This window comes from Schistocerca nitens, chromosome 5, assembly GCF_023898315.1.
Source record: "Schistocerca nitens isolate TAMUIC-IGC-003100 chromosome 5, iqSchNite1.1, whole genome shotgun sequence".
Classification (NCBI taxonomy): Eukaryota; Metazoa; Arthropoda; class Insecta; order Orthoptera; family Acrididae; genus Schistocerca; species Schistocerca nitens.
Genome location: NC_064618.1, coordinates 506,961,644 through 506,982,886, shown reverse-complemented (window position 1 = coordinate 506,982,886; position 21,243 = coordinate 506,961,644). Strand labels below are relative to the sequence as shown.

Genomic DNA, 21,243 nt, shown 5'->3' with positions numbered 1-21,243 from the left:
GTAACTCAGGTGGCAGATCACTCGCCCGTGAAAGGCGAAGATCCTAGGTATGACTTCCAGTTGGGCACACAGTTTTAACCTGCCAGGAAGCTTCATATCAGCGCACACTCCACCGCAGAGGGAAAATTCATTATCGACTGAGGTAGTGTAAATGTATCTAAAACAGGAAAGGCAAACAGTGATAATGGAATGCGAATCGGAAGTTCCAGATGTATGAGTAGCTACGCTGTATAAATTAAAAAAAATATGTGCAATTACGTTATTAGCAGATTGTGAAATTGTAAACATCATGCGCTAGGATGCCTAACACGTCAAATATATGATATTACACGGACTATGCCAATACTGTGAACAGTCAAATACAATCGTATAGAAATTATCTACTAATGTGTGTGATACTCGTGTCATAGTGACCGTTACGAAATCGAAATGTGGAGAGCTGGGGCACACAAGTTACATTAGCTGCGGAAGATTGGCAAAGAAAACTGGTAAGAAACTATTTAAACGACGGTATAATGGGAGATGAGTAGATCATAACAGGAAATACTTAGCACTGACGTCTCAGTATATCGTCTAGCTAATTTTTCTTTCTTTTCCTTATAGTTTTTAAGAGGTTCTGTTCTCCTCTAATACTCTCAACACCTCACCCTGTTTTCCATCTGACATCCTCTAGTTTCTTCCAGCCTTCTTTCCTCACCTTTCCCCAATGTCCAGGTCATTGCAGCGTAAAAAACCATGCACCCGAAGAACATTTTTATTCAGTGGTCCACATAGCAATTTTCTCTTTCTGTTGTGCGCTTCCTTAGCTATCGCTATTTTCTCTCTTAGTTCTGTGTTACATTTTAGATCCTCCATTATAATGGTTTCCACGTATTACTTCATATCTCAGATTACGTGCTACTTTGTGACATAAATTGTTAACTGTCAACAGTCTTTACACCACTTGTTATGTATTGGAGTTCAACCTATTTGTGTGATTTATGGCATTATCCAAATTATGCATATTTTACATGCAGCTAAGGAACATCGTAATATTTGGTATGCCGTTGAGACATTTATGAGTAGTATGCATTTTTGATCCGAAGTTAAGCGCTGTCGGGCTGGGCTGACACTTGGATGGGTGATCATCCGGTCTGCCAACCGCTGTTGGCAAGCGAGGTGCACTCAGCCCTTGTGAGGCAAACTCGGGAGCTACTTGATTGAGAAGTAGCGGCTCCGGTCACGTAACCTCATATACGGCCGGGAGAGCGGTGTGCTGATCACATGCCCCTCCATATCAGCATCCAGTGACGCCTGTGGGCTGAGGTTGACACGGCGGCCGGTAGGTATCGTTGGGCCTTCCAAGGCCTGTTCAGACGGAGATTTTTTACGCATTTTTAGTCCCTCTGAGGTACTGCTTTGTAAGTACTAACTATAATTAAAACGTACATAAGTAAAATTTTGATTTTCATCCTTCTCGTCTGTGTATACTACATATGTTTTTCTGCCTTTGTTGGTTAGTCATTCAATGATGTTGGTTATAGTAACCTAAGCGTTAAAGAATAAAACTGAATGTGTATACCTGATGGCAATAGAAATGATTTTTTTTTTTCAAATTCCCAAGTACGAGGGACGTTCAATAAGTAATGTATCACTTTTTTTCTCGGCCAATTTCGGTTGAAAAAAATGCGGAGTTTGATGAAGTTCCAGTAGATGGTGGCGCTATACATAACCTTCTAAATGGCGTCTATAACAGAAGTGCGTTCCAAGCAGAAAACTGTCACTGAGTTTCTGTTGGTGGAAAACAAGAGCATAGCAGATATTCATTGGCGCTTGCATTGTGTCTACGGGAACCTGGCGGTGAATGAAAGCACAGTTGGGCGAGGCGTCTGTCATCGCAACAAGGTCGCACAAACCAGTCCGACCTCCCGCGTGTCTGCCATTAGCACACAGCTGTGACTACCGCAATGTTGGACGTGGGGACACTCTCATTCGAGGTGATCGACGGATCACAATCGAACACCTCGCTGTCGACCTGGACATCTCCGTCGGTAGTACAGACACAACTGTCCATCATTTGGGGTACTCAAGGGTGTGTGGCCGCTGAGTCCCTTGCTGTTTAACGGAAGACCATAAAGAGCAACGAAGGGCCATCTCTTTAGCCCAATGAACGATGCACTCCGTAGGAAACAGTATGTGAATGATGCGGAGGTTATTGATACAGCAGGACATTGGCCCGACGTCCACCAGCAAAGTGGCACCATGCGTACTTACAGGCCCATCCAAGTACGGCGGCATAAGGCTGTCACATGCAACGGAGATTACGTTCGTAAATACGATTTAGTAGCCAGAAGAGAGGGGAATAATATAACGTATTGGAATCCTGAATAAAATCAACCGGCTTTCTGAAAAAACAAGTGTTGCATGGCGACCGCTACGGTCGCAGGTTTGAAACTTGCCTCGGGCATGGATGTGTGTGATGTCCTTTGGTTAGTTAGGTTTAATTAGTTCTAAGTTCTAGGCGACTGATGACCTCAGAAGTTAAGTCGCATAGTGCTCAGAGCCATTTGAACCAAAGTGTTGCATGACTTACTGAACGCCCCCCGCACTTGAATTTTGCAGCTTTCTTTAGTTGCCTGTCTATTGTAATTTTGGCTTTCTCACTTTTTCCTCCCAGTACCAAGCTTTTGGTCTTTTATTCATTCCTACTTTTCGCATTTGCTATTTAGATTTTGAACAGTTTCACTAAACACTTTCTTGGACGTAGTGGCCATGTTGTGTAGCGGGAAGAGCACTAGACTCCGACCCTAGAGGTCTTGGGTTCAGGCCCGGATAGATGCAAAGATTTTTCCTCCTTCGAGTTTGGCCACATGTCCTCTCACTGTCCTATAAATCAGTACCGGGGATCTTTCGCAATGGTAAAAGGTGGTTGGAGCGACGGCCTCACCAATCTCCCCCTCCTTAGCGCCGCAGCAGAAAAAAAAAAGAAAATCACCCTGCCTGCAGCCAAGCCAATAGCTCGGCCACGGGCTTGCGCCGCACACAATGCCTTCACCTTTAACTTCTTGGATTCTGCCGACACCGCCATTGTGGTGTCACCGCTAGACACCACACTTGCAAGGTGGTAACTTAAATCGGCCGCGGTCCTGTAGTACATGTCGGACCCGCGTGTCGCCACTGTGTAATCGCAATCCTAGCGCCACCACAGGGCAGGTCACAAGACACGGACATGACCTCGCCCCAGTTGTACGGACGACATAGCTTGCGACCAGACCTACCAAGTCTTCCTCTCATTTGCCGAGAGACTGATAGAATAGCCTTCAGCTTATTCCATAGCTACTACCTAGCAAGGCGCCATGTGTATCAGTGCTTATAGCTTACTACTATTCAAGAGATGTATTCCAACAAGAGAATAAAGTTAAGTATATTATTCCAGCTACGTACTGTTCTTCTTATTCATTAATAAGTCTCATGTTCCAGTACTTCACGCCCGTCTGCGTTAGTTTAGCGTGCACTTTCAGCCACTTCGATCTACAAGGTGTTGGCCCAGCTGCCGACACATCAGCCATGTCGTCAGCGATGCATATACACCCACCGCTTTGCCTTCGACTCACTCCTCTCGTTCCATGGCAAACAGCGTAGGTGAAAGGCGACATCCATGACTGATTCCTCTTCGCAATCCCTCCTTCAGTTCTCTGCCAGTTCTAATTTTTCGCTTAAGGCTGGATGTGTGTTAAATTGGTCAAAAATTTTGAAATTATTTTTGCCACCAGATAAGTTTTGTAGCATGTTAGAAATATTGTCTCCAATTTTCAGAGATCAGTTCGAGCTACAAATGATGTAAAAGCCATCTTGTTTAAACTAATGCGCAGTGCCACGCCCCCTTTCTTCATGAACCCGTGTTTGTGTGCGCTATTTTATTATTTCCTGCCATCAGAGGAGACATCTGTGGAGTATAGAAGGTTGTGAGCCCATTTACGATTCGATTAATTACAATTTACTAAAGAAACGGACACGTGGGGGTAACACACAGCCCGAACGAAAGCTTTAATAACCTTATTTGGAAGAAACGTCGAAAGACAATATTTTGCTCCTCTATTACTGAAATTTCTTCATATGCTGCTGGTGTGATGTTCAAAGATATTAACTTTGGAAGAATCAGGACCCTTAGGAGACTAGGATTAGATGCAGTTTGCTTCCCTGAAAACGTACGTATGATGATCTGCGTATCGCTAGTTCTGAAATGTTGGTGTAAGATATTGGCAAAAGGACACGCCAGAAGGATGAGACTAGAAGAGAGCTAAATGAAGACAAAAAAAGAGCAAATATATTGTTATCCCAACACTAAGGTACTTATTTCTGACATAAATGCTAATAAGACCTTTTTCATTTCCTGCATTTTTCATTATTCATTTTATAAGGAATATTTTCTGATGTACCATTGCAGATCAAAAGATCAAATTTTCTACAGACTTTGTATGAGTACATACTATAACACAACTTCCTATGGTATAAAAGTTTTCAATGTGCTTTACTGACAAATTTATTTAAATTTTTGTGAAATAAAAATTGTTAATTGCTATGTATCATACCATACATTTAAAATATTGTTGTGAGAGCTCTAAGACAGTTGCTAAAAAAACTGCTACACAGAATTATCTAATTACTGGGAATAAACTACCACATTTTGCAAGTGGTGAGTAAAGTAACCTTTGAGAAATGTTCCTCTTGTGATAGTATGTGTTCTAAAACTATCCAACAACGTCCTGATCAGATTATAACAGAAATAAATTGAGAAAAATTCCAGACTGTAGCCAGTAACGTAATGACAAGTGCAAAATTAGGCCATTTATCTCTTAAACAGTAGAATTTACATCAGCTTTTATGTATCTGTGTATTTTCTCACATGTCCCCCGTTGAGGTATAGCTCTTTAATTTTGTTTCGCTCCAGTCATGCATGGGTTTGTCCCACCTCACCCTATCGAAAACTTTTTCTTTCCAAATCACTAAAAACCGCATAAATCCTCCAAAAAAATTGCAAGAGGAACTTTTGTTTCCAAGTTATTTGCACTTCCTGCAGGCGACGTTTCCACACGCATCGCAAAGTCATCCTGCGTAGAACAAGAACAAAGGATGGTCTCACTATCGAGCCTTGTGGGACACTGATAGTGATAAGGCCCCGGTACCGTATCCAGCTTGCTGGGACGCTAACATGCTGTCGTTTTGGTCCGCAGAAGGGGGTCGGCTGGAGCAGGAGCTGGCGTACACTCGCCAGGCGCTGGGCGAGGCGGCGGCCAGCACGCACCAGCTGTTCATCCAGACGCCGCGCGACGCCGACGCCGGCGGCTCCCTGCTGCACCCAGGGGCGTTGCTGGCACACCTCGCCGCCGTACGCGCCGCCTCTGCTGCCACCGTCACCCTCTTCGACATGTGAGTACCTCTCGTGTAGAGACTTGCGATATGCTGTGCTTACTGTCACTGTGAAAAACCTGTTCTGTCCTCATCTAGAGGAGCGACACTCGCTGATGTGAGACGTACTCTTTGCAGTAATTGGTTATTACAAGAACTAAGCTAAATACAACCTCTCACAATGTCTACCAAACTTCAGAACAGCACAAGGAAGATTAACGACGACACAGTCCCACGAGGCTGGTAACTCGTAGGCAGTTTCTTGATGAGCAAGAGGGGCTGTGACAAGGTCCTATGACGCTGATAGCTAGTAGGCATTCTACTGGTAACAGTACGGTCCATGTGAAGTTGGTGGCTTGTAGGCAGTCGACTAGTAACGACACTGCCCTATGAGGCAGGTGACTCGTCGGCAGTGTACTGCTAACGACATGGTCCTACGAAGCTAGTGGCTCATAGGCAGTCCACTGGCAACGACACGGTCCTATGAGGCAGGTGGCTCGCAGGCAGTGCACTGGTAACGTCATGGTCCTATGAGGCTGGTGGCTCGTAGGCAGTGCACTGGTAATGACACGGTCCTTGTAGGCAGTGCACTGGTAACAACATGGTCCTATGAGGCTGGTGGCTGGTAAGCAGTGCACTGGTAACGACATGGTCCTATGAGGCAGGTGGCTTGTAGGCAGTGCACTGGTAACGACACAGTCCTACAAGGCTGGTTACTCGTAGGCAGTGCACTGGTAACGACATAGTCCTAAGAGGCTAGTGGCTCGTAGGCAGTGCACTGGTAACGTCATGGTCCTACGAGGTTGGTTGGTTCAAATGGCTCTGAGCACTATGGGACTCAACTGCTGAGGTCATTAGTCCCCTAGAACTTATAACTAGTTAAACCTAACTAACCTAAGGACATCACAAACATCCATGCCCGAGGCAGGATTCGAACCTGCGACCGTAGCGGTCTTGCGGTTCCAGACTGCAGCGCCTTTAACCGCACGGCCACTTCGGCCGGCTCTACGAGGTTGGTGGCTCGTAGGCAGCCCACTGGTAAAGAAACGGTCCCACAAGACGATGAGCACGTGAGCAGTCACAACAGATACCGCAAAGCCGTGCCTTTCGAGCGGCTGGTGGAAGCACAGCATCGGACGTGGCTCGGGACGGGGTCAGCACAGCATCTTGGCAGATACCGAAGTGAAAGCAGCAGGCGGTGTTTGTAGCGTAGACGTGAGGCGGCTGTTGGTTGCTCGGAGCTCGGGACTCAACTGGCTCTACGTTGGCGGCGAGTCTACTTAAGTACACGCGCACGGAAGGGTACATGCGTGGTATCAGGTGAGGATGTGACAGTGCGAACATAAATTAGTGCCCGTAACAGCAGCTCTTTGTGCTGCGACTTGCACGCAATGTAATGCGAGACTGGCGCCCCGGGGCGCTGTGGCGACTGCTGGTGGCTTGACTGTACATAGCACTTTGCTCTTATGTTTACAGATACCCAAATAACCTAATTGAGCCAGGGGCCATACCTGGCCTGCGAAACAGGCACATAAATGCGGTGGCCGAAATATGTATGGGGCACCAACACGTACTCAACAAATACATCATTTTTGTTGTATTAAGAGTCGGGTTCGAATCCCGGCCTTGGTACAAATTTTCATTCGTTGCTTCAGTTGGCGTATGAACATCAAATAATATTATCGAGCCATCCTGCTCTGTAAATAGAGACTATTTCTCTCTTCTAACATATCTCATCAAAATAATTGGGAGAGGGAATGGATTTACCAGGATCGAAGACCCAGGCTGTTTTGGATGTTAAAATAGTACCTACTACATATTAGACGGACGTTTACGTTGTTATTTAGCCCCGCGGCTGCGTGGAGATTTGCATAGCTGGTCGTCCCGCCACCAGAGCTGCGCGCAGCGGGTTGCGTACCTCGTGGAGCGCAGGCTTCGCCCACGCCCGCTCCTGCTGTTTACGAGCCGGTTTGCGCTTCACTGACAGCCAATAGTGCCGACCGCTGTGCCGTTTGTAACTGCAGTGTAAATTACAAACGAGACACGCGGTTTTATTCATTAAGCAGCCAGCGCATGGTAAATACTTGTCGGAAATATTTTAGCCGGGGCTAAATTATGCTCGCAGGCGTGCGTTGCAGGGGAGGAGAGGAAATGTACGACACCTTTGAACAAGTTCTTGCGTGCTGCGAGCGAGTACGTGTGTGGCATTTGTGCAGAGCGTGAGGTTGAATTTTATTTTTTTTATTTTTAAAGTTCAACGTTTTTACTTTCAAGGTTACGCTATTTTTGTTCCCTGCCAATCAACGCTAAAGTACAACAAAAAGTTCGTGTTTCGTGAATAAACGCCGACATTCACGACTGTGGTGACAACCTTTCCTGTTTGTTTTGTATTTCAGGTGAGTGCCCCTCAGAGTATTTACAAAAAAGCGGCGCCCCGGTCTTTGTAACTATTCGCATTTTGCTCATTGAACTATCCGTCTTGTTTTACTGTTATTTACTTGAAATGCCCAACTGAACTAAGATGTTAGGGTAGGTTAAACTACAACATTCCGTCAGTGACGCTATAGGCTACGTAACAGAAATTGTTGTGGTCCATACAAAATGAATTACATGCAATGAAATCTCTGAGTTTTGTAAACCCTCGTCGCCAGTTTTGTAAAGGCCTTGTCGCTACTGCTGTGGAGGCCGAGTTGCCACTATTGCTACGGTAGGCCGAGTCTGTGAATTCGTGAAACGGCTTCTGGTGCAGTACATTGCTAAGACAATTTCTCTCTGCCACAATTACACAGCTATGGCCCAGAGTCACGTAACGGGATAGGAGAACGAATGTTCTACAACCAACAAATTAGTAACAAAGTCACACAAATGAGTCAAAAAGGTTTACTTATCTTTGTGACTTGTCGGATAATGAAGTCCGCAACACTGCCTGTAGTATAACACAAAAAGGCCCTCAATGGTTAGAAGCAAATAATCGTAGGTAAACTTCACAGTACATAGCAAATGCAATTTACAATTGTCTGTTCGCTTCGAAGAGTTCACTAAACGACATTCCCTGTCTAAGTCAGCCCTGGACGATGATATATAGCAGGCCACGGTGGCCGAGCGGTTCTAGGCGCTTCAGTCCGGAACACGCGGCTGCTACGGTCGCAGGTTCGAATCCTGCCTCGGGCATGGATGTGTGTGATGTCCTTAGGTTAGTAAGGATTACGTAGTTCTAAGTCTAGGGAACTGATGACGTCAGATGTTAAGTCCCATAGTGCTTAGAGCCATTTGAATCATTGTTGATGATGTATAACCAAGTGGGCGAGAGCTGCTCTTCCATTTTCCAGTAGGCTTCTGTCCGTTGTTGTCCTGTCATTGGACCGGAAATTGTCCGAGGCGAAGTCGATATCTTCATCCTCAGCGCCGCCCGTGGCGCTGGTGGAACTCGCGCAAGTGGCGAGTCTGTGGCACTGCCACCAGCTCGCATCTTTGCGCGCCTGTGGTGCTTTTGCCCTGGCTGTGTCTTGTTCGGACGACACAGCAATGGGGATGAAATTAATGAAGATGCAGTGACATGAAATGCAACCTGGTCTGAACCTAGAATGCAATCAATACGCGGCGCCAATTAAAAATTCGAGCCAGATTGGGTAATTAAATTGAAAAGCACAGCATTTCCGTTGAGCAGCGAGTAGAGGATTACACAAGTGAGACGCTCAAAACAGCTACAGAAATGGCTCAAAACAGCTACACAAATACCGTATCAGTAGGTATAGCAATTAGTAAAATATGCTGTATAGAAAAGGAGATGAAAAAGGAAAAAGGTGTTTTGTGTATACTCGCTGTCACGTGGCAGCTATAGTTCCCAATCACAAGTTTAGGAACGTATGAAGTTTATTGTTGGGAGATGTAAGGCATCGTACTTTTTTTCCCAAAAGGACCGGGGTTGAAATTCCAGTCTGAAAAGCCTTTACCAACTTGATCAGGCACAGAGAACCGCGTGATGCAGCATGTCCCCGTACCAAATGGCATCATCCGGATGCAGGATGGAGGGGTAAGGGATCAGCACACCGATTTCTCTGCCGTCGTCTGCATTCCTGACCTTGGAGCAGCTACTACGCGGCCAAGTAGCTTCTTAATTGGCATCACGAGCCTGGGTGACCCTGTTCCAGTCTATCTACCAAGAGGAAAGTCTCTGGTAGTTCCGCGAACTGAACCTAGGCCCTCCGCATTGCAGTCATACGTGGTAGCCACCCTACTCCGGAACAGTACGCTCTTCATTCCTTTCTTCAACATTAAATATCTTCTTCACTGGCTTTTAACGAACAATTATTTGTTTCATGGAATCTCTTCGCATTACGTATCTCGGGTCTTCCAAGACTTATTCTCGTCTAGGCTCTCAGTCCGGAACCGCGCGACTGCTACGGTCGCAGGTTCGAATCCTGCCTCGGGAATGGATGTGTGTATTGTCCTTAGGTTAGTTAGGTTTAAGTAGTTCTAAGTTCTAGGGGACTGATGACCACAGATGTTAAGTCCCATAGTGCTCAGAGCCATTTGAACCATTTGTTATTACTCATGCTTATCGCAGTCTCGGTTACAAGTACGCCTGATGAGAAATGCCTCGTTTCCTTCTTGTTGCAGAACGTGGAGGTTGAAAGATCTGTGTTATTCGCCCAGTGTGCCAGATTTTGAAGAGCATTACATTGAGCAGGTACGTGCATTTCTCCCGTTCTTGTCATCTGTACGGTTGTGCTGCGAAAGGAACAGGATCAACATTTATTGCCGTTTTGTTGCGCAGATATTCGAGAACATCATGCCGTGCACCTTCATCTCTCCCCTGGACTGCTTCTGGGAAGGCTCCAAACTGCTGGGGCCAGAACCAGGATACCCCGTTACCATTCCGTAAGTGACTGCTTCCTATATCTCGTTTCGATCCATGTTAAACTCTATTCTATTTTAAAAAAATTAATCAGGAAGTGTTCCTGCAATTAGCGCATCACTCATGACAACCTTTTTTGTTTTTTCACCTTTTCTTACAGGGTCATCGGATCTAACGTTCGGTGGACGAACTTGCACCCACAGAAATTAGTTGAACAGATGAAATCGTTCGACTTCAACTTCCACTTCGGTACGCTGGAAGGATACATGAAGAGAGTAAGTACGATTGTTTTACTTCTCTTTTAGGTTACTGACGAATCTATTTTTTTGTCGGACGATTATTTTAAATGCACCGACTGACGTTCTATGTAGTATATTAGAGGTGCCACGCTTCATTTAATTGACATTGTGACAGTTTTGGAAATGAAGTGTCATGTAAATCGTGCTTCAATATCTCCCTATTGCTGCTCCACGACTTTAGCGTGTCCTGTTGGCTAGCTATGATATAACAGCGTATAAAAAATATGACATCTTTAGTGAAAATTGGCCTTCTTAAATATATTTCCATTTCCTACCAATATTTTGGAAGAAAGCTTCTTAATAATAGCCGAAGGAAGGAAAATTAAGGTGTGACATCCCATCGACTACGAGGACTTTCAGGCTTATTTAAATTAGTTGACGTTTGACAGATACTGACTGGAAAAATCCTGCCAGCATTATGGGCAATGGTAGCCTGGCTTTTTCAGCTGTCATTTTGTTGCCTCCTCCCTCTACACACACACACACACACACACACACACACACACACACACACACACACACACACACACACCGCGCTGTGCAAAGCATTGTGCCTGGCAGTTTACAAGTAACTTTTCTGGAAGCGTAAATTTGCCAGTCTCAAGGAAAAACGTATTCCTGGCCCTAATTAAAATTAAGAACATATTTTTGACATAATTATTAGCAATATAGAGATCTATGCTATACATGAATTACAAAATTTTTATGTCATTTTTGCTAGGAGTTAGTCTTCAGGCTTTATATTGTTGCGAATAAAAATATTGAGAAATTTTTGAAAAAATGACTTTTCCGAGGTTTATGCGAGGGGTGTTCAATACGTAATGCAACACATTTTCTTCTGAAAGTATCTTGGTTTTTTCAGGATTCCAATGCACCATACTATTTCCCATTCTTTTGGCTACAAAACCGTATTTTTCAACATAATCTCCGTTCAATCCGACAGCCTTACGCCAGATTACTAGGGGGGCGGGGGGTTTGTATGCCCGCGTGGTACCACCACAGTGGTCGACGTCGGAGCCAGTGTCTTGTGCATAAATAACCGCGTACCTCTTCCTGTGAAGTGCATCCCTCATTGGGCCAAGCAGATAGAAGTCGTAAGGTGGAAGATCCGGGCTGTAGACTGGATGAGGAAGAACTGTCCAATGAAGTTTTTTCAGCTTCTCTCGGGTGCGCAGACTTGGGTTGTCATGGAGGAGGAAAAGTGTGTTTGCATTTTTGTGGCGATGGACAAGCTGCAATCGTTTCTTCAATTTCCTGAGGGTAGCACAATACACTTCAGAGTTGATCGTTGCACCACGAGGGAGGACCTAAACAGAATAGCCCCTTCACAGACCCAGAAGACCTACGCCATGATATTATCGGCTAATGGTGCGGCTTTGAAATTTTTCTTCGTAGAAGAGGTGTGGGGCACTCCATGGATTCTCGTTTTGTTTCCTGTCCGAATTGATGAATCCATGTTCGACAAAAAATTGTCGCGACAGCCTCGTAACATGGAAGCAATTCCGCACAGATGGTCCTTCGTTGCTCTTTATTGTCTTCGGTCATGTGGCGAGGAACCCAGCATACACACACATGTGAGTAGCCCAACTGCTGGACGAGTGTGTCAGCACTACCAAAAGCCACATCCAGTTGAGCAGCAAGGTGATTGTTTGTGATCCGTGGATGACCTGGAATGAGTGTCCACATGTTCCAACATTGCAGGAGCGACAGCTTTGCGCGGCGGGCCGCCACGCGGGATATGGACAGGTTTGCGCGACCTTATTGCGGAGATGACAGACGCCTCGCCCAACGACTCACCGCGATTTTGTTCACTACCAAGTCTCCGCAGACATTATGCAAGTTCCTACGATCCTCTGGTTTTCGGCCAAAAGAAACTCAGTGACAGCTTTCTGATTGGAGCGCACCTCCAGTACAGACGCCGCCACCTGTTGGAAACTCACGAATTTATAGGGCCTGAAGCGGGAATATTCTGCGATGTCCCACAACGAATTCCGAATTCTTTCAATCGAAATTGGCCGAGAACGAAAATGTGTTGCATTAATTATTGAACGCCCCTCGTACATAGCAAACACTATGCGATACTAAAATTTGGAAAGATCCATTGCTGAGCGAGGTATTTTGGTTATCATAAGAGTATGTCAGCGAGTTCAATAGTTTTCGAGATCTGACATAGTAAGTTCCCAAAAAATTTCGCCCGCTTCAACAAAATAAAGTAAAAGTAAATATAGCTCTGTTACTAACTCAAATGAAGAACAGTTTTTGACAAGCTTAGGGGCGCTATACTGAGTGTAAACGATAACTGTTTACATCTACCACAACAGTGTAGAGGAGGTCGAGATGAACATCTCATATAGGACACTTGGCCTAGCAATCTGAGAAACACCCTTAAATTGGCCTAAACAAAAAGGCAACATAAGCGCAGCGCATGCGCGAATTTTTAAATATCATCTCGCTCTCATACGCCAGCAGCTTCGTTGGTTATTTCCCTAACATTATTATTGTATTCTTTCCCGTGAGAGTAATGAGAGAAAAAATTTTGTTAACTTCATTGGACTGTTCTTCCTCATCCAGTCTACAACCCGGATCTTGCACCTTAAGGATGCACTCCACGGGAAGCAGTAGATGGTTATTTATGCTGCAAGACACTGGCTCCGACGTCGACTAGTGGGGAAATTAATTACGTTTTCAGTTCAACTACGAATCTGCTGTGCTCGTAAGGGTAAATATAGAAGGGAAGACAAAGAACGAGTCAAAATTTACACAAACATCAGTTTTAAATTTTGTTAGTCCAACAACAAGGGGTTTTTAATATTAAAGTTCGATTTTAGCTAAAATCTCGGACGGCGCGCATCTTTTGCAGGCCAATTTGATGCTGTTTCGCGACTTGATAGAACAAGTCTTCTCAGTCAATTTGTTCGCAAACAGTTACCGCTTACAGCCCTTCGAAAATTAGCCATTCGTGAAATTCAGAGTTTTTACGTCATTTTTTCAGGAGATAGATATTTTAAATCGATTTTCTACCGCCGCGGGGCGCCGTGACGCTTGCCTAAAGATAGTACATCTCGCGAAAACGTCACAACTTCGGACCTGAAAAGTCAGATGCCAAATAATATAAATCATTCTATAGAGACAGCAGAAACTTGTAGTGGTGAAGGATGGAGTAGGAAACGGACTTTGTCCTTTTCGTGGGAACCATACCAGCATTGGCATCGAGCAATTAAGGGAAATCGCTTGGCCGCCTCGCTCCGTTGTATCAGTCGACCATACTGCGGTGACAAAAATCATGGGATACCTTGTTATACCGTGTTGGACCTCCTTTTACCCGGCGTAGTGCAGCATTTCGACGTAGCGTAGACTCAACAAGTCGTTGGAAGTCCACTGCAAAAGTATTGAACCCTGCTGCCTCTATAGCCGTCCATAATTGTGAAACTGTTACCGATACAGGGTTTTGTGCACGCACTGATCACCTCCCATAATTGTTCGACGTGATTCGTGTCGGGCGATTTGGGCGGCCAAACCATTCCCTCGAATTGTCCAGAATGTTCTTCAAACCAGTCGTATACAATTGTGGCCGGTGACATGGCGCACTGTCATCCATAAAAATTCCGTGAAATCCCTGAATTGCTGCAAATAATCTAAAAGGAGCCGAACAGAACCATTTCTAGTCAATTATCGGTTCACTGGACCAGAGGACTCAGTCCATTCTATGTAAACACAGCCCACATTGTTATGAAGCCATCATCAGCTTGCACAGTGCCTTGTTGACAACTTGGGTTCATGCTTCGTCGTGTCTGCGTCACAGTCGAACCCTACAATCAGCGATTACCGATTGAAGTTGGGACTCATCTGACCAGGTCACTGTTCTCCAGTCATCTACGGTCCGATCTATATAGTCACGAGACAATGAGAGGCGCTGCAGGCGATGTCGAGCTGTTAGCAAAGTCACTTACGTCGGGCGTTTACTGCCATGACCCATTAACACCAAATTTCGCCGCACTGTCATAACGGATACGTGTCGTACGTCCCCACATCGATTTCTGCGGTTATTTCGCATAGTCTTACTTGACTGTCAGCACTGACAACGCTTCGCAAAAGCCGCTGCTCTCGGTCGTTCGGTGAAGGCCGACGGCCACTGCGTTGTCTTTGGTGAGAGGTAATGCCTGAAATTTGGTATTCTCGGAATACTCTTGTTGTGGATCTCAGAATTCCCCAACGATTTCCAAAACGGAGTGTCTCATGCGTCTAGCTCCAACTACCATTCCGCGTTCAAAGTTTGTTAATGCCCTTCGTGCGGCCATAATCAATTTGGAAACGTTTTCATATGAATCACTTGAGAACAAATGACAACTCCGTCAAAGCACTGCCGTTTTATACTTTATGAACGCGATACTACCGCCATTTGTATATGTGCATATTGCTGTCCCATGACTTTCGTCACCGCAGTGTAAAGCAGCGACGCTGTCTCGAGATGAAAGTAAAGTCGAGGCTGTAAGCGTGTCATTGCGCAGCTGTGAGGCGACCTTTTGTAAACGCCGTGCTCAGCCCACAGCCCCCCTGCGTGTCCGCCGGGCCTTCAGACTGGCTCAGCGGCGTGTATTTTGAGAGCGGCCCACCGGCCGCGGAGGTAGCTGCTGTCAGCCCGGACCACCCAGGGGCTGCCGCCTGGGCACGCACGCCACGCATAAATAACGCAATTGTCTCGGACCGCCCTCTCCTCTCTGGAATTCCCGCGCGCGCACCGCCGCTGTAAATCCGGAGGGAGCAAAGCGGAGCGACGGAAGAAAGGAGAAAGAAAGAAAGAAAAAGAGAGAGACGGAGACATCAAACGGATACGGCCATCGACCGAAGGAGAACAATTAAGAGCTTTTGGTGGACAGCCCTGCGATGAACGGCTTGGACCGCATCAGGCACCTGGAATGTATTGTAGGTCGTACTCAAGCGGTACCTCGAAGCGACCCTACGACATTCTCTGTCTTGAACAGTCATCCGCATATAGGCTTGTGCTAAGCATTCCTGATTGGAAAACGTTTCAGCAGCTGACACGGGCGCCCATACGGTAGTTGTAAGGGGGGGGGGGGGGCAAGACATTGGAGTATTTTTAATTTGCAAGCAACTATAAAAATGTTCTAGTTCCTGCCATTGTTAAAAACATGCGTAAACCAATATCTTGAAATAAAAAAATTCCTGTCTACGTTGTATTTTTTTTATCTTCGCTGAGAGCTAGGGAGGGTGCGCCCCATTGGCACCTCTCCTCCCCCCCCCCCCCACGAGCAGCTCACATTGTTACGTTACGGTGCTATTTTCGACTACTGTACGCGTCACGGTGAAGGTATTAACTAAATAACGCTTCCTATTAGATTCAGATTAGCAGACCACGGAAAAGCAGCGTCATCTGGCGAGGAGTGACTGCTAGTCGGACACAAGCACTGTGCATGTAGTATCAGTAAAGGTATTGTATTGGTTTTGAACCGGGGACATAGAAACGACGGAGAGGCTCCGTCAACTCCGCAGCCGCAGTGGTCCACAACCCCACGACGACTACCGCAGTCCACTTCACCCCTCCGCCGCCCCACACCGAACGCAGGATTATTGTGCGGTTCGGCCCCCGGTGGAACCCCCAGGGAACGTCTCACACCAGACGAGTGTAAGCCCTATGTTTGCGTGGTAGAGTAATGGTGGTGTACGCGTACGTGGAGAACTTGTTTGCGCAGCAATCGCCGACATAGTGTAACTGAGGCGGAATAAGGGGAACCAGCCCGCATACGCCGAGGCAGATGAAAAACCGCCTAAAAACCATCCACAGACTGGCCAATTCGCCGCACCTCGACACCAATCCGCCGGGCGAATCAGTAAAGGTGCTCTACATGTTTACAATGGGGAATGCGTGCGATCTATCGGAGTTTGACCGAGGGCAGATTGTGATGTCCCGGAGGCTCGGCACGAGCATTTCGGAAACTGAATGACTTGTAGGTTGATCGAGGAGTGCTGTGGTGAGGATCATCGCCGGCCCTGGTGGCCGAGCGGTTCTAGGCGCTTCAGTCTGGAACCGCGCGACCGCTACGGTCGCAGGTTCGAATCCTGCCTCGGGCATGGATGTGTGTGATGTCCTTAGGTTAGTTGGATTTAAGTAGTTCTAAGTTCTAGGGGACTAATGACCTGAGATGTTAAGTCCCATAGTGCTCAGAACCATTTGAACCATTTTTGACGGTCATCAACACGTGACGTAACCAAAGTGAAACCACTTCCAGATGTCGTAGGTTGGGCGGCCATTCCTCATTACAGAAGTCGGACATCGTAGGCTGGTCAGTCTGCTAAAACAGGACAGCCGGCGAACTGTGGCGGAACTAACATCAGAGTAATGCTAGGCAGTGCACCGAGCACTCCTAACGATGGGCCTCCACAGCAGACGACCCGTATATGTGCCAGTGTTGGGACCACGTACACCCCTTCATGACAATCATGTTTCCCGACGGCAGTGGCGCTTTCCAACAAGATAATGCGCCATGTCACAAGGCCTGGAGTGCGAATGAGTGGTTCGAGGAACACAATGGCGAGTGCCAATTGATGTGCTCCCCCCCTCCCCCCCCCCCCCCCCCGCCCCTCCCATCTCGCCAGACCTGAACGCGATCAAAAAAATGGTTCAAATGGCTCTGAGAACTATGGGACTCAACTGCTGAGGTCATTAGTCCCCTAGAACTTAGAACTAGTTAAACCTAACTAACCTAAGGACATCACAAACATCCATGCCCGAGGCAGGATTCGAACCTGCGACCGTAGCGGTCTTGCGGTTCCAGACTGCAGCGCCTTTAACCGCACGGCCACTTCGGCCGGCTTGAACGCGATCGAACACGTCTGGAATGTGACTGAACGTGGCATCAGAGCTCATCGCCCCTCCTTCCGTGTCGTCAACTCCCTGCAGCGGCCTTCCAAGGCCTCATTGCTTCCATGCCACGACGCTTCGCCACTGTTATCCTCGCCAGAGGTGAACATACAGGCTATTACGCAGGTGGTCGTAATGTTGAGACTGAACAGTGTAAATCAGTATTGTTTCACTGCGATCAGCCACGTAATGCTACAACTGGCTGAAAGAGGGCTGTAGCGGAATTATAGGACATCACTTCTCGAAACGTTTGAGAATTCTGTAATAAATTTAAATAAATCTGTATTCTAGATTCCACAGAGGGGGATGGGTGTTCCTCCCTCCCCAGCTCCCGCCACCGCTGTAGTGGACATCTATGGAGCAGGCGTAAATGATCAGGCCATAAATTAATAGCTGGCGTTTGTTCGTCGTTGTTCCCGGTTTGCAAGTAACGTTAAGACGGTGAAATTCCTAAATCCCACTAAATTTCAATGAAACACTCATTAACTGATGCCAAGGCATTCCACGTTTCCCTTTGTATTACCGTGGCTACGCTCTTTCAGGTCAATGCGCTCTCGCAGAAGCATTGTGCATGCCGGTTACGTTATAATTGCGGTGTCCGCAAAACTGCATACCTTCCAACATTATTTATTTAGAACTGTTGAGAACTATGGCTTCATGAAAGCGTATTACGGCAATGCAGAACCTCACAACCTCGATTTGTACTTTCAGCTTGCACTTCATTTCCCAACTGAGAAATCACGTTACTCCAATTAGCGGTTCCACTTGACAAATTCCCCATTTACATTAATTTCCGACACACAACTTTCTCTACGTGGCTACTGAATATCATCGATATCAGTTCGATTTTACTCATCTGAATTTTCGGATTAATTCATTACGAATCCTTTTCAAACTAGTTTACTGATTAATTTTCCCAGGCAAACAAAGAATATTTAATCGCATTCCAAACAATATCGTCTCTCGATCGTCACATGAATACATGCTGTCTAGACGCGAGGGCCACATTAAAACTTCCATCTGACGCAGTCCTGTTAATCTAGGGGACTGTGGAACGAGATGATACATTTCATACTGATCTCCGGTCCGCATCCCTTTTTATCTGTTATTTTCAGGCCACCAACTGGTTTTACTCATCTTATACTGCAGTTTCCTGCACTTCATCATAAACTACTTATCAGTTACTTGCAAAATTCCCATCGATTTCGGCCTCAAAGACATTAAATTTTTAGGCTCAGACACGAAAATTTATCGTACTCATACCATCGAATACTGACACAGGGTCGACATTCAGTGATTAAAGGCACAGTTACATGCGTTTGTCAGTGGTCACAGGAGAAACGTTTGCCGCTTGGTGGCATTACATTTGTCCACTTATTTCCCAATGTACAATCTCCAGTGATCTTGAATGCTCATAACAGCACCAAATCCCCATCAGTTAAAGAAAGGAATGCTGTTTGGATCGTGAATGGATAAAACTGAATCACTCTGCATAAAATACCTTTACAAGTTAGTGTTGGTTAGTGATAAATCCATCTGCTATTCAGTACATTATGTATTGGTATGGCACAACTAAAACAAGATTTTTATAGACGGAGAGATTGTAATATGATTTAGCTGCAGCCAGTAAACGAGAGATCAGTGTAATTTGAGTAAGCCTGCACTTGTGTGTAGACCGAGGTGCCTAATTATCGGCTTTGTGTTACAGGCGGGAATAAGCAGCGCCTACCAGGAGAAGCCCTGCCTCAACCCGTTGGACCCCGAGTGTCCAGAGACGGCGCCTAACAAGAAGACGAGGCAGGTAAGCCACACTGTGTTAGGAGCTCTCTTGCAAAATAATGTCTTTTGAATTATCAAGCGTTGTACCGCGACCAGCTCCGTAGCCAAATATTACAAGCAGTGGCAGATCAGCAACTCATTCGATATGTATTCGACAGCGGTACGATATTGACGAAATGCTAGTTTTCGCAGGGGAGAATCGTTGCAGAGCGAGTATTCCTATAACTAAGGTTCCAGCCATTGCTTCTGATAGTTCCTTGGTAATAATAACTAGCGAGATTTCTTGTCTCAAGCGCAATGTTTCGAGGTTGAGTTCAGTTGTGTTGTTGGGATTTTGCTTAATTCACGCGATGGGAACGCTGGGTAACGTACTACAGCAGAAAACGGGATCAATATATACCACTGTCATGTAAAGATACCATAGGTTTCCAGGCTTCTCAACACTGTGCACAGGAGCATACCCAGGATCTGAGATGGGGCGCAACTCACAGTTTGAGATTTCACGACAAATGGATCTAGGACACTCACTGCTAGTCAGTATCCATCTCACCGTGCTTCAAACCGATACTGAAATAATACGTCTGTTGTGTGGTGAGGCATGATTTGTTCGATTTGTGAAGATCTTTTCTAGGGACCGCGAGAGACGAACAATAGCTTGTTAAATAAGGCTTTAACTATATATCATAAAGCAGGAGTGGAAATACCAGCAATGAAAGTAGTGTATCTGCAACATTAGTTGCAAATTCCCTCTGGTTGCTGCCTGATTCTACTTCTACTAAAAAATAACAGATATCTGCTATTAATGGGTAAATTAGCGTCAAATTAGGCGCTTCTCACTGCAACAATCCATTCATCGTTAACTTCTTGATGTTTCTCATTTTCAGACGAATTCCACCTCTCTTACTACTATTGTCTATGTTGTCGGATCGGAGACAATTATTAAAATTCAGGCTATATTTCTCTACCTGTAGACGTTCTGGACGAGGTCAATATTGACGCTGTATCTTCCGGAAAAAGCAGATGCTCGCGGGAAATTTAAAGTACTAATTGCGTCACGTATCGCAGGCGTGCAGCCACCGCCTACGTATTTTTTAACACCCTGCCGACTGTTATTCCACCCTGTATGAAAAAAAATGCGGCAACAATTACTGGTCAATCCAGTCACAACTACAGGGGTAGGATGTCAGCCATGGTCTTACCGGGCTTAATAAAGTTCGAGTGGTGTCTAAATACAAGAAGTCCACAGTGAAACATAACTGCAAGGCACAGTATTTCACTGAACGATTGAATCGTGAGTAGGGTTATAACGTTTCAGTTATGTCTTACATACTACGTTTACATGCGACACATCTTCCGAAATACGAAAACTCAATTTCGGAAACAGTTTTTCGCTGTCATGTTTACACGATAAGGTCTGAAGCGGATTTTGTAGCCCAGTTAAATATGGTTCCTGGGAAACAGCTGTTACAGTTTGATTTAGTCAACACAATCGCTATTTCTCTTCAACTAGGCGAGATGTAAACAGCTTTAGCTTAATAATTTCTACTTACCTTTCACTATACAAGAAACCACTCCGTCCATATTAGCCGAAAATTTTCAAAAACAAGACGAAACCTGACAGCCCAAGCACGTTTCAAAACCGACTGCCTTTACATGGGAGCGAAAATAGATTGCGGAACTGGAAAACCGACAACCAGAAGCGGATTTCTAAAATCGATTTTGAAGTTTTTATATGACCACCCAGAAGCGGTACTGGGAAATCGGTTCACGAAATCTGTTTCTGGGAGCCTCATGTAAACGGGGTGGCACAGTGTGTACCATTACGGTACGACTGCTTGTGTGAATTTCCAAACTGCAGGGATGTCTCGTGGCGAGTTGCGGTGTTACGATCCTTGAAGTTTCAAAAACAGCTGTACAATTCAAAGCTGCAGCAGGAATCCTGGCCGCGAATGTAAGAACAGTACGTTTCTGACGCTCACCGGCAATGGAGCAGTGAGGCAACATCAAGCGCTTTGGGTCCTCCAACTTTTCTGGGCGAG

The 21,243-nt window shown here is 45.8% G+C and overlaps 1 protein-coding gene across 1 annotated transcript in view; it reads left to right on the top strand.

Annotated features, from left to right (window-relative positions):
- LOC126260828 (protein patched) overlaps positions 1 to 21,243 on the top strand; it is a 152,907-nt gene that overhangs the window by 108,458 nt on the left and 23,206 nt on the right. Inside the window, exons 3-7 of the mRNA XM_049958215.1 lie at positions 5,214 to 5,409; positions 10,009 to 10,078; positions 10,166 to 10,269; positions 10,407 to 10,521; positions 19,134 to 19,226. Coding sequence (XP_049814172.1) covers positions 5,214 to 5,409; positions 10,009 to 10,078; positions 10,166 to 10,269; positions 10,407 to 10,521; positions 19,134 to 19,226 — 578 coding nt within the window. The remainder of the gene's footprint in view (positions 1 to 5,213; positions 5,410 to 10,008; positions 10,079 to 10,165; positions 10,270 to 10,406; positions 10,522 to 19,133; positions 19,227 to 21,243) is intronic.